Genomic DNA, 13041 nt, shown 5'->3' with positions numbered 1-13041 from the left:
GTTCATACAGCCCAGGATGCCACTAGCCTTCTTTACTGCCTGTGCCAGAATATCAAAATACAGAAACTGGTGGCAGGGCATGTAAATAAAATATAGAATTTAACAGAAAGTCAGAAGTGGAAACTGCATCTGTTAAACATCTCTCCATTCTTCCCCACTTCAAACAGTTCCCCTTCCTTTCATTTTATAAAATCAGGCATTATTTTAAACATTGGAACACTGTAGAATGTTTAAAAATAACACTTTCTAGCGAAATCCAAGTTTTTCAATTGACAGGATTGAAAAATGTTTTGTCAGAAATTTCAGGGCCTTGCTACAAGACTTTGCCCACCCAGTTGTGTCCCTTCCAATCTGTGTTCTCCAATCAAGCCCCTCACAGTTGATTTATTAGTGGTTCAGCTAGTTTCCTGTAAATTAAATTAAATTTTTGAAATAATTGTTATTCTTATGACACAAGGAATGATTATTTTGGATGAGTGATTTATGTTAAACTTGGCTTCATAGATAAAGTGTTTCAATGGTAAAAATTTCTCAAGATCATGACTAGGATAGCTATGATATTTGTAATACTCTGAAAGCTTTTAAGTGCCATGTTTTTCCTTTTACTGTTTCTTTTAAAATGTGACCCAGCCCTTCCTCCCTCCTTTTACATTCTCTCTTCCCCCTGATAAAATAAAGTGACCAAAAAAAAGAAAAAGTTACTTGGATAGAGACTCTTTTTATTCTCATAAATCAAATATTTGTTCAAAGAGCTTCAGGATAGTTGAAATGTGGAACTAAAGAGGATCTCAGGTCATCTAGTCCACCCCACTATTCTGAAGCACAACTGAATATATTTAGATTTTCTCTCATGTCTTATCTATTCTCTGATATCTCTATGTTTTCATATTCTCCCTACAGTCTGTTTCTGTGCTTAACAGACTACAATGTTTTTTCCCCATTATATAACTCTGCCTTGCTGCAAATGGCATCAACTACTAATTGCCTGAACAAGAAAATGAATTAATTGTGTCGTCTTTATCTCAACCTATTACGGATTTGAAAGCTTACAAGCATCATTATCTCCTCTATCTTACCACAGCACAGAAAGACACTTACTATTTTTACTATAAGTTTCCATTTGGGATTCTTTCTTAGTTTGAAGACTACTACAGCCTTAGGTCTTACGCTGTTTTTCATCAATTCTTCTCCATTTTATGTGTGTGTATCTTGTTTTTCACTTCTGATATTTAGGACTGCATTTCTCTATACTGAATTCTATTATTCATATATCTTTCTCCAGTTATCAGGTTTATTTATTTATCAGATTCCAGCCCTGATCTGTAGAGTACCTGCAAGCCCTTTCGCTCAAATTATATTCAAGTACTCTTGCTTTCATATCCAACTTGTTTACTGCAAATACCAAACACTACTTCCTCAAGCTAAATATCTGTCAGCTGATGCCTCTGTTTGATAGTGATGGCTGCAGTCTGTATTTGGGGGGACAGCTTCTATCTGCTGTATACACTCCTCATGGTAATTTAATTTAGACCATAGTTTCTCTAGTTTGCTTGTCACAGCCCTGTGGGACTGTGTTGAAGACTTGTAGAGTCAAGATGCAACTTCAACATGAAAATAGTATTATAATGGTTACTAGTGTGGGTTGTTTGTAAACTAATGCCTTTCTTCTGCAGTTTCAAACATTTCTATCCAAAACTTCCATCATTTTATAAATCCTACTAATATGGAGTTTGGAGAAAATAAAACACTTCCATATGTCCTGAAATGCTGAAAAATGCCTGATCTAATCACACCACTATGTCATGTTCTCAGTACGTTCTGCTTTGAAGTTTCAGGAGATGGAGGGAATGGTAGGGTAACGTTGACTTTTCTGGTTTAGTGTTAGTCTGGCGTCTTCTTTCTTTTCTGTATTGGACTTGATCGAAAGCAACTAAAAATCCAGCTGATAGGACGAGAGTGGCTTCTGCCATGTAGAAGCCTGCTCTGCAATCTCCAGCCATGTCCACAGTCAGACCTGGGGAGAAACAAATGACAGCAATGTGAATGATAGAAAACAGGCTAATGTGAATTAGCTCAGCAGTGTGAGCATACCCTCTCACAGAGGGAGTATGCTGGCTACATACCTGTCTTGTAGCTTTCTACATCATGAGTGCATGGAATGTCACCCCATTATAGCATTTCAAAATTCAGACCACAATTCACGTCTCATTTACTTTGCATATGTGAATTGCTAGTAAAACAAAAGGCTCTACAGTTTGAAGCACTTTCCAACCTAAAATATGGCAGACAATGAAGGTAATACCATAAAAAAAAAAAAAAATCATGCAGCTTTGTGTCTGAGTAACCTCATGTTCTATGGTGTAGCTGTCATCAGTTGCTGTGATTTGGACCATAACTGTCCAGCATGGAAGAGTTTAAAGAAGTCAAGGAGAGGCTTCTGCTGGAGACACAGTTGGAGAGGTTGCCTGCAGTGTTATGGACTTTCCTGTTCATCATTTTACAGAGTCACAGATGTTAACAAAAATACCCTGGGTTTTAGGTAGATTTAAGCCAACCAACATACCTAATGGCATTGCATAACACTGAAAAAACAGGAGTATAGTAGTAGTGCTGCAGCAGTATATGTGGTAGTATCGGCTGCTCTGTAGGTATGATGGCAGGTTCATTTGTGGACTCATAAAGGCTGTTTGCTTGGTCTCCCATTGAAAAGCTTGTCCATATTTAGTGTATCTAGCCCTTGTTCTAATCTAACATCAGTCTTGTTAGGCAAAGAAACTCTGCACCCAAATCCTTTCGATTTTACTCTTAAAGTAGGAGGCGAGTGCTCAAGAAGCACTCCTCTTCCATAACTTCTTTTTAGCCTACTATATATAGACAAAGGGGTCAATATATAGATCCTCAGGTAACCAGTACTAGTGACCAGCCACTATATAAATGTCTTGTTATCTTTGTACTTTATTTAGATCTTCCCAACATACTTTTGATACTATTCTGTCTCAAATTCTCTATAAATCTCCCTGGTTCCTATATTTTCGAAAGTGAATTATAATCTTCCAGTATTCAGTCTGACCCATTTGCAACCTATCAGTGGCATCATTACCACAAAAATCACTGTAGGGCGTGAGCAGTGGTCTTTGGATGAGGACTCAGATCCTCATTTTACAAGTCACATTGGTCATTTTTCTGCTATATGACTTTGTAAAGTCCCTACAGCTTGCAACTTGTTTGTCTTGCATTTTTCCAAGATGACTTTGACTCATTGCCAGCCGATAAATCCATGTGCTGTCTCATTGTCTGCTCTCTCTTCCCACTGTTTTTATGTGCTGCCTCCCCCATTTATTACACTGGTTAGCTCAAATGCTGTCTGAAAACAGCAGGCATCTCTGAATATTTTCTTGAGGTTCACAAAGCCTAATGTTTCAAGCTGTTCAACTTGACCTTCTGTAGAAACCTTCCCAAAAATACCAGCATTTATGCAACATCACTACCCTCAAATTTCAGTTTCTTGTCTGAAAATATGGATCTGCTGCTTGTCCCTTATGTACACTTACACAGCAAGACATTTGGAATCCATCAAGTGGGATTCTGTGGGATTCAGGAAGCAGGAACACCACCATGAGAACCCTGCCATTCTTTCCTGGTTTCATGTTGAACAGGTATCTCTAAAACCACAGAGAAGAGAGGGAGCAAGATATTTCGGAACAGAATTAAACTGACTCTTTGTTTTTATACACTTCTTGGCTAAGGTACCCCTGAGCTAAAAAAGGGGGATATCTGGGTCCAGATCCAGATTTTTTCTGTTTGGGTTACCATCCCCCTTTCTTCTTGTAAACTGTATTTGGCAGAGTATCATCTTAACTTAACCAGCAAGAGGAGGACCCACAAAACCTCCAGTGCTTTGAATGAGCATTAAAAGCCCCACAGCGCTGTCAAAATCTGGCATGCCTACAATATCTGCTAGCACTGTAATGTGAACGGCAACTGTTGCACCAAAGAATAATCCATAGAAGCCAGTGAATATTGCCAAGGACAAGTAATTGTTAGCTAGTGGCAACAGCATCAGGGAAGTACTGATCAGTGTAATTGTCATTGTCAGCAGATGAACAGTTTTGGTAATGTGGAGAGTGGCATACCAGCCAAACTGCAGTCTGTCCACAAAGTCATTGCCAAAGTGGATAGGAGGGATGCAGTCCACAATTCATCTATTCCCAGGCTGCAGCTAAGTGGAACTAAAAGTAATGGAGGAACAAAAAACCTCATAGCAGCTAATATGCCAAAAATGTCATAAAGTACAAATTCCGGTCGCCTCACAAGCATCCAGTCGCAGGTTTTGTGTGTGATGGGAGACTTATTTTCTTTGTCTGTCCTAGATGCACCATTGCCAGGTGGTGTCTCAGTTTCAGAATGGCTAGCCTCAAGGAGGCAGCGGCTTGCCAGGGCTCTCATCAGTGCTCCACAGACACAAATATTGAGTCGTCTGCCACCTATGATCAAGAGGGCACCTCTCCATCCATATTGACTAATCAACCACTGGAAAAATGGCCCAAATGTGAATGCAAAGGCACATTCTCCGGCACTGGCAATAGCATTGGCCAAAGCTCTTTTCTGGGAGAAATGATGGCTAACAATGCTAATGGCTAGTGTCCGTTAAAAGGAAATCCTGAGCCCTGAAAAACACTGATACAAATAGCACCAGTTGGACACTACTGAGGTATTTTTTGAAGGCAGAAATCAAAGCAGTCAGTGCTCCTACATCTGCAAAATTAAAGACTGCTAAAAGAAAAACTTTTTTGTTCCTAGTAGAAGCAGGAGCTCAGCTATACTGTGTGTAAGAGTGTATTTGTGGTGTACGTTCTGTATGAATAAGACGTATGTTCAAGCAAAAAAAAGCAGAAGTATGAAGTATACACTATTATACTCTCACTGTGAAAAAAAAAATAATAAAAAAACAAACCAAAACAGGTTGGTTTGACAAATTTGCCACTGGGTGACAAATCACATGACCACTGATTGAAACTAGACAGATCTCAGAGTGTCCATGCCGTCCTAATAAGGCTGGTACTAGATCAGATTGTCAGATTAAACTGAGCTGTGTTCAGGATAGAAAGTGAGGGAGGACATGAAGGAAGCTGGTGTATTACCTCTATTTGCTCTTCATTTTCTTGCCTGACTGCTCTGAGCAGGCTTCAAACCTGCTCTAACTTACAGTGATTTTAATGGCTCCCTAGAAACTATTTGGCAGCCCCAGACTGCCAAAGGGCTCAAATTCCAGACATTTTCAGGCATCCAGCATGGAACTGGGAATGGTTTATTTTATTCCCTGCCAGCTTCGCTTCCAGGAAAATCTGCTAGCTGTTGGAGACAACTTTCTGGCCTGTTTTCACCTGGAGTAAAGGGAAGTATTGGAATCAGCTGAAAACCTGGGCCTGTGTTCAAAACATAACATTATTTGATAGAAAGTACAAAATTTGGGATCTCTATGTCCATGTACTTCAGCACCCTTTAGGTTCTTTAAATCTCCACAGAGTTCTTGTCTCTGTGTAAATAATTAAACACTTTTCATTTTCTGGTTGCATATAATTTGCAGGTAAAAATTACTAGCACCTAATTATTCACCTTCTTTGTCACTGCAGGTTGCTAGCACAAATTCTTACTTCCAAGGTGAGATGCAAAGGAAATGACCTTTAAAGAGAGTTGCTGGTTCTAGTTGCTCATAAAATCAAAATGGAAATCAGATTTTAAAACTCTGACCATTAGCACTCTCAAATAAGGATTCTGAGTTGCTGGTGAAATAAATCCATAAATCCACACCCTGTGGGAAGCAAGTCATTGCATACATCTAGACCATGTTGAGTCCAAGAAATTCCAGTGCCATTCCTGAAGAAGCCAGGAGTCTTCCAGTGATCACAAGTGTCCGATGAGTGTATCATACACATAGTGAGCTAGCAACAGGGGCTGGACCAACAGCAAAATAGGATAAAGATAAATATGTTAGGAACATTAAGTTGATCAACAGGACCAAACACCCAAATAAAGCATTTGGAGGAGAAATACCCTTATAATGCTTCTCTCAGACAGCCTGAATTAGGCTGGATTGGGTGGGCAGGGGGGTGTCAATCAAGATTTTAAAATTGGAACCTTGCTGATAAGGAAATGAGTGTCCCTGAGGCACAGATTTTAAAATATATTCAAAATATGTGGACTTTTTTAAAGAGAAAGGGCATATCAGTGTCTTCTTGCAGAGCAGTTCTACTGAGTTTCATGTAAGGATACAACCAGCAACATGACAAATTCATGTAGCATTTATCAGGAAGTGTAACCCAAGCCATATAATCTCTAGGTTAATCTATAAAAAATGTGTCACTGAGAGTGTGCTATGGATATGGCTGGCGTGAAAACTTTTTGGAGAAAACTAATTTATCTTCTAGAGCTTTGCAAAATCATCTGTTCATGGAATTGCAAATGTTTTATAAAGGACCAAGAATAAAGATTTATTCTGAGGTAATATTTTTTTCAGGAAATCTGCAGTTAATTTCTTAAATTTTTATTTCAGTGGTACAGTTTCTCTCAGCAGACTGCAGGAACTCTTCAACACAGGAGGGCAAAGTTGTACCAGGTACAGATCTGACTTGGTGCAGCAACTCCAGAAAACAAAGCACTGGTCTCTAGTCACTGTCTGGAGCACCTGAAATGTTAGGGATATTTTTGCTTAATTAAGGATCAGTTACACTGTCTGAATTTTTCTCCACCAGCAACACAGAGTTAAGATCAAGGCCATTCCTATCGCAGAAAGGCACTCTCTGTTGTATGGGGATAGTTTCAAACACCACATATGGCATTTTTTTAAAATAACCATGGCCACTAGAGGGATTCCAAGCAACACCTGATACCACCAGTTCTCGGTGGGGTTCTGTAGTGCAAACAGGGACTCAGCTCCCTACAATTCATTGATATTCTGGAAACCGGAGTTTGGGAATGAAATGAAATTCTGTTAACAAGGGCTTGTAAATGCTTATAAACTGAAATAAGTGGGGATCAATGAAGAGAGAGAAATCAGCAAGGGAGGTTTTATAGCAGTTTGTAGGGGCCTGTTGTGCATTCATCTGTGTTAAGTAAGATAAGAATGAAGAGAATTTGGTAGCTAGGACACATGAAAAAAACCCAGCAGAGAGATATGAATGGCTGCAAGATCTGCAGAATGTACACTGACAGCAGGTAGCTGTCAGAAGTTATATAAAACCCAAATGTCTCATCAGCATTTACAGCAAAAACACAATGATTTGATAAGCATGTAAAAATGATACTGGAAGTCAGGCATGGTCTGTAAGAGGTAGTGAAAGGGATGAGACAGGATAAAGCATGTACAGTTGGAGAATCATACATATATGATGAACAAAAGAAGACAAAATCAGACTCAAGATAACAAGAGAGATCCATGGAAGTGCTTAAAGACAAGAGAAAGATCTGCAGCTGGAGCAGAACGATTACCAGAAAGCAATTTTTTTAATAGAAAATGAGAAGAAATAAGCAGAAATTGAACATGGGGTTGAAGGAGGAAGAAAGAAGCTATCTGCAGAGCCAGAAACAGAGAAGATAGCTAGGGTCCAGAGTCTGAAAGGATAAAAGGCAATACACAGAAAACTTATAAACAATGGAAAGGGAAGATAATCACCATGCAAAGAGTAAGGTGATGGGAGATGTACATCAGTACCAAGAAAAGGCCTATGTGTGTGATGGGTGAAGCTGAGAATTAAGTCTCAATAGCCATAATCCTTGTGGTAAATTGAACAGCCTGTTGCAGGTGTAAACCCCAAAAGTAGAAGCATGTGCTCTCCTTCCACACAAGACACAGAGCTTCTGTTGAAAGGATCCAAATGGGAAAAATTAATAATTCACTCATCATCCTTCATACTGAGCCAAGTGACATGGAAGGTTTCCCAGAGGAACATATTAAGAAAGATTAAGTCAGGCCAGGAAAGATGCTCAAAAACTGGGAGCTCAGATGATCTTCAGCAGAATGTCTTCTGCTCCCTGTAAATGAAGCAAAAGCAGGCGAAGATAATGAAAATTACCTACTGACCCAAGATGTCATGAACTGCTATGCAGAAAGGTTTTGGAACATTTTGCCATCAAGATGTATTCACTGAAAGAGAATTATTTTCATAGGATTTCAAAAGATGAAAAACAATTTCTGGTGAAAAATATAGCTGCCTTCTTTTAAGTAGGCCAGCCTCACACCTGGCTAGGCAAATACAGTTTTGCTGGTCTATACTTGATATTATTTAATATGATCCATCCTTGATACATTCCTATATAATGTAAATACACATTTAAAAAAATCACAAAACCAAAAAACAAACAAAAAACCCCTACCTAAACCAGGACTTGGAGGTCTTTTATCCTCCTATGTTGGCTTTTTTTTTTTTTCTTATTAAGTTCATATGCCTGAATGACAAAATAGTATCACAATAGGTCAGTTCTAAGTCTAATTTGTAAACCAAATTGTCAGATTCCCATCTATTCATTTCCACAGCCTGTGCAGTAGGTGGAAAATCAGGTTTTTCATTGGTTTTTCAATTAAATATTTCTCTCAGAATGGAACAAGCTCTGATATTGCAAATCAATCATCAAGAAGAGAAGTTTACGGAACTGATAAAATATTTTCAACTCAAGACTTGCTTTATCTTTTTACTTCAACTTTGAATTACTGTTTTCTTCTGAATACATTTCTCAAAGAAAGATCAGTTGCTCACGATCTTTGGAAGTACTGCAATTACAAGCAATAATACTGATAGGTGTGGACTGAGTAGGATGCATATAATTATATAGTGTCTATGCAATGAAGCATCCTCACAAACAAAGTTATGATCTATTACATAAGGATACTTATCTGTTGCAACTATATATCTATATGAGAACACATAGAGTAGACTTTACAAATTCTGTACAGTTCGTGCCTGAACATGTTTGGAATCCTCACCATAATGGGAAGGATCGTTCAGTTTACAAGGACACAAAGGATTCCGTAAACAACTAAGTTGAGTGAAATGCAGTATGTTTGATATTTTTCCCTCCATTGTTTGGTGAAGTGTGCTATTTGACCTGATCTCAGAGCTCATTCCCTTTGAATGGGATAGTTCACTCTCTTTTCCCTTGCTCTCTGCTTGCGTGGTCTTGTGTTTCTAATGCTCTCTATGAGTGAGCTGAATTTTTTTTCTCTTTAACTCAGTGAGTTTTCTGTTAGATTAGTAACATGCAAATCATTCTAAGGGGGAGGGGGAAAAAAAGAGAGCCAGAACTGGCAATATATGAAAGGAAGGGGGATCTTGGTGAAGGCAAAAAGGAGAAGTGAGGGGAAAGCTGAACCGAAAGTCACCATTCTGGTAGCAGATAGCTTATCTGCTAGGCAGGGTCCTAGTCCTTATGTCTTAAAGCACTTTGAAAAAGTGACAGTCACTGTGAGATCAGTGAACTTGCACAAACTGGTTTAAGAGTTTGCTCCAACAGGCTCTGAAGTTCTTAGGATTACTTCCCATGTGTTCGATACTAAGCCTGTAAGAAACTGGGTACATGAAGTTCTCTAAGGCAATCAGATTCCTGAGTATATATACAGTCCTCATTAACTCATTCCATGTCTGAGGCAGCAAATGCCAATTTTCTGTAGAGACAGAAGAAAGAAGTATTGTCCTTACATGTTTTTGTTTTGTGGGTTTTTTTTAAGACAGGTCTTCAGAATTTCTTGAGTAATTAAGACATTAAAATGAAGTGCTAAAGAAGTACTTCTACCTACCTCCTAAATGAGAGATGGCAATAGTTACTGATGTGATCCAGGAAGTGGTGCTTGCAAGTTCATCAAAATGTTGCTGGATTTCAACAAAGAACAGACCACAAGTCTTGAGGATGGCAGCAGTGAAGCCCATCACCATGAAGGCTGACACTACCACAACCCACCCATAGCCACCACCTGGTGGATTGCTGTTTTTAGCCTGCCTCTTTTCTCATTACCAGATTTTCTCTCAGTTTTTTTGCTAGTGTGTTAGTGATAGTGGTGAAGATCTGAAAATTAGAAGAAGTCCCAGTGTTAAAGAAGTTAATTAAAAGATTCTAGGACTGACTTACACAAGTAATTATCAAGTGAAAACACAATACGCATTCCAGTGGTTTGATTGAAAATATTACCTGGAAAACAGATGCACCAAAAGACAGAAGGCAGTCTAGAAAGTAAAGCAAAGAAAGTTAAAAAATGAAGGAAAGAAGGAAAAATATTCAGGTAAGGAGGGCAGAAAAAAGAAGCATACAAATGCGAAAACAGGACAGAAGATAAGGGGAAAAGAGATGCTCCAGACACTAAGATTTTCAAAAATAGTCCCAGGATCCCACTCATTCTATTAACTTCAAGAACCTTATCCCACCCACTTCTCAACCAATACATTATAGTAAACAATTAGGAAATAAAATGCCTGACAGGATACCATACTTTCTAACATTCTCTGGGCATTGCAGTAATGAACCTGAAAGCCACCAAGGAAGTTGTTTATACCCATCGGCCTCTTGTCATAATTGTGTGTATGGATAAAGCGTAATTATGTTTGCTAAGTTGCTCCTATGAGTGGTATCACTAGTGAGACAGAATAAGAGGTAGAAAAAAATAAAAGATTCCTAACCTTAAAAAGGCAGGAAATGTCTCAGTTTCAATCTTCTGGGTATCCACATAAATGGAAATAAATGGAAGCTACTGCACTTATCTGGAAGTCTGAACCTAGTAGATTTTCCGTTCCTGAAATGGCAGCCTCTCAGATGTTTCACTTTTCATTCAGCAAATACCAAAATGACATTTAAAACTAAAAGAATTCAAGCTGAAGGTATTGATTAGAGGATTCTCTCAACCTTGACACTGTCTATTTAATCACTGTATAAGTTCCAGGAATACTGCAAACCTGTTTTTTTCTGTTTGTGCTTTGTCCCTAAAATCCCATGTGAAGTGGCAATTTTGACTGAGGAGTGGGACTGTATAAACTTAATACTAACTCCTGTTGTTGTAAGCAATACTCTAATTCAGAACCATGACAATAATGTCTTAGTAATTCCAGTGGCAGCAGGTCTTCCCTCTGTATAAACAGGATGAGTGTAATCTCAAAAACGGTATTCAGCATGAAACTGGGTTACTCTGGTGTCTGAGGAGTGTATTAGGAAACCATTATTAGATATGGTACTGGACATCTGAACACTACCTACACACTGTGAAACACTGGAGGTCCCTGACACATAATACTACAGATATTAAAACTTTACATTAAAATATTAGACAAATCTGTCCTGTACAAAACTGTTGAGAATTACTGAATGCTTAAAATGGTCCCTGGCTCAGCAAGCCTCCAAGCTGCAAGTAGCCAGAAACTGGGAAGTGTCACTTTATGCTTAGTCTATTCTTAACCATAAACACTCCTTTTTGGCCTGAACCAATATAGCCATTTTATAGTGTGAGTAACTTGCAAGGAACACTGCATAAGAATTTTAGGGTCCTCAACATTTGAGCATTTATGAACATTCATGGCTTCAGCACTGCCAAGCATTTGTAGCCAAAATGGGGCACATGCTTCCTTGTGAAGGAGTGTCTTAACAGGCAAGAACATCTTATTAAACATATAACTGAAAAAGTGAATTTCCCCTTAGAAGTTTTGTGACAAACTTGGAGTAATCACTCAGTGCACAGAGGACACAGGATCTGGACAAGGGAGGGAAATATTCCTACTTTCTCTTGTTTCTTCATGGACACTAAATTCTGAGTGGGCATGTTGTACAAAATGAAAGAGACCAAAAAAGACCTGGCATGGGAAGGAGTTTTGTTCTAAGTGGGAAAATGTGAACTAAAGATAGCTGAAGATGTACTATACTTACATTTATCTTCCCTGTGTGCAACTGGGAAAGACGAGGACTAAGAGAATCCATACCACTAGAAGCCATGCAGTACAAAGTAGCAGTCACCAGTCCTGTGATTTGCTGTACTGAGGTATGTGATCTCAGGAGGACCTAAAACACTGCAGCAGGGTGGGGGAAAGAAGCTGTCAGAGCCTCGTAGGAATCAAAGACAAAATCATTCTGCTGCCATGTGTCTGGCTCAAACTTCAGACTAACATGTGGCACTGGACACATTTGCATGACAGACACAGCCAGACAGATTAATCAGTTGCACAAGGTCTGAGACAACATCCTGAAAATCTTAAAACTCAGCCACAAGAGAGGGAGGAATGCCTTGTGGTTGAGGTCTATATGAAGAAACCTGGGTTTCATTCCCACAGCCTCTGGGTGAGAAAGTTGTTTGATCTTGCCGTGCCTCTGTTTTCTGTTGTTAAACGCAAGTAATACTTTCGAAGTTCATTAATTTTGTGAGGTTGAAAATGTTAATACCTGTATTAGTGCTCAGATACTGAAATACGGGAACTAGATCAAGCTGTAGCCATGTCTTCTGATATTGCTGGGCCCAAGTAGCATGGTCGTAATTCGTTTTGAGGCACTTGAGAACATAAAAAAGGATGCAACACTCAGGCTAAATAAGCCTGCCTAGGCAGAGTGATACTGATATTACTGCACTCTGCATAGACATGCCTGGGCAAGGGATTATCATTTCTGCTGCAAGACAGATAGAAGAAGTCCTGCTACTTAGCAGGCAGCATCCAGACTAAAACAGGCATGATAAAATCTACTACTTTCTGACACCACCCAGCACCCTTCACCTTCATTGGGCAAACTCTGCCCTAGGAAGAGTATAAATCAGAACCCTACCGCTCACAAGACTTACATGAACACTCTTTTTCCTGACCACAAATGCATCTTGTATGTCACAGCTCAGAAATCAGCCTCCAGTTGCTTTTAATGATCACAGTGTTACATGCAACTCCAAAATGAAATTACTATTTCAGTTGTTTGATTAATTAATGTGGTCGTTATCTCCTAGGAGCCCTACAGATTTCAAAGCAGTACAGCTACATACTGTAGTGAATTGCTGGAATACCTGAACAACATAGAAGAAAGCGTAGATGT

The 13041-nt window shown here is 39.0% G+C and overlaps 1 protein-coding gene across 1 annotated transcript; it reads right to left on the bottom strand.

Annotated features, from left to right (window-relative positions):
• Nucleotides 1-1601: 1601 nt before the first annotated feature.
• Nucleotides 1602-10544, bottom strand: LOC104362696 (monocarboxylate transporter 13-like). Its single transcript, XM_042804779.1, is given in 6 exon segments — nt 1602-2014; nt 3865-4164; nt 4167-4667; nt 5812-5955; nt 9791-9997; nt 10478-10544. Coding segments are annotated over 6 exon segments (1425 nt in total). The 3' UTR covers nt 1602-1808.
• Between the last annotated feature and the right edge of the window lie 2497 nt (nt 10545-13041).

Source organism: Tyto alba, unplaced genomic scaffold (genome assembly GCF_018691265.1).
Source record: "Tyto alba isolate M040663 unplaced genomic scaffold, T.alba_DEE_v4.0 Super-Scaffold_42, whole genome shotgun sequence".
NCBI lineage: Eukaryota > Metazoa > Chordata > Aves > Strigiformes > Tytonidae > Tyto > Tyto alba.
The sequence above is the reverse complement of the archived record's forward strand: the minus strand, read 5'-3'. Positions and strand labels throughout refer to the sequence as shown.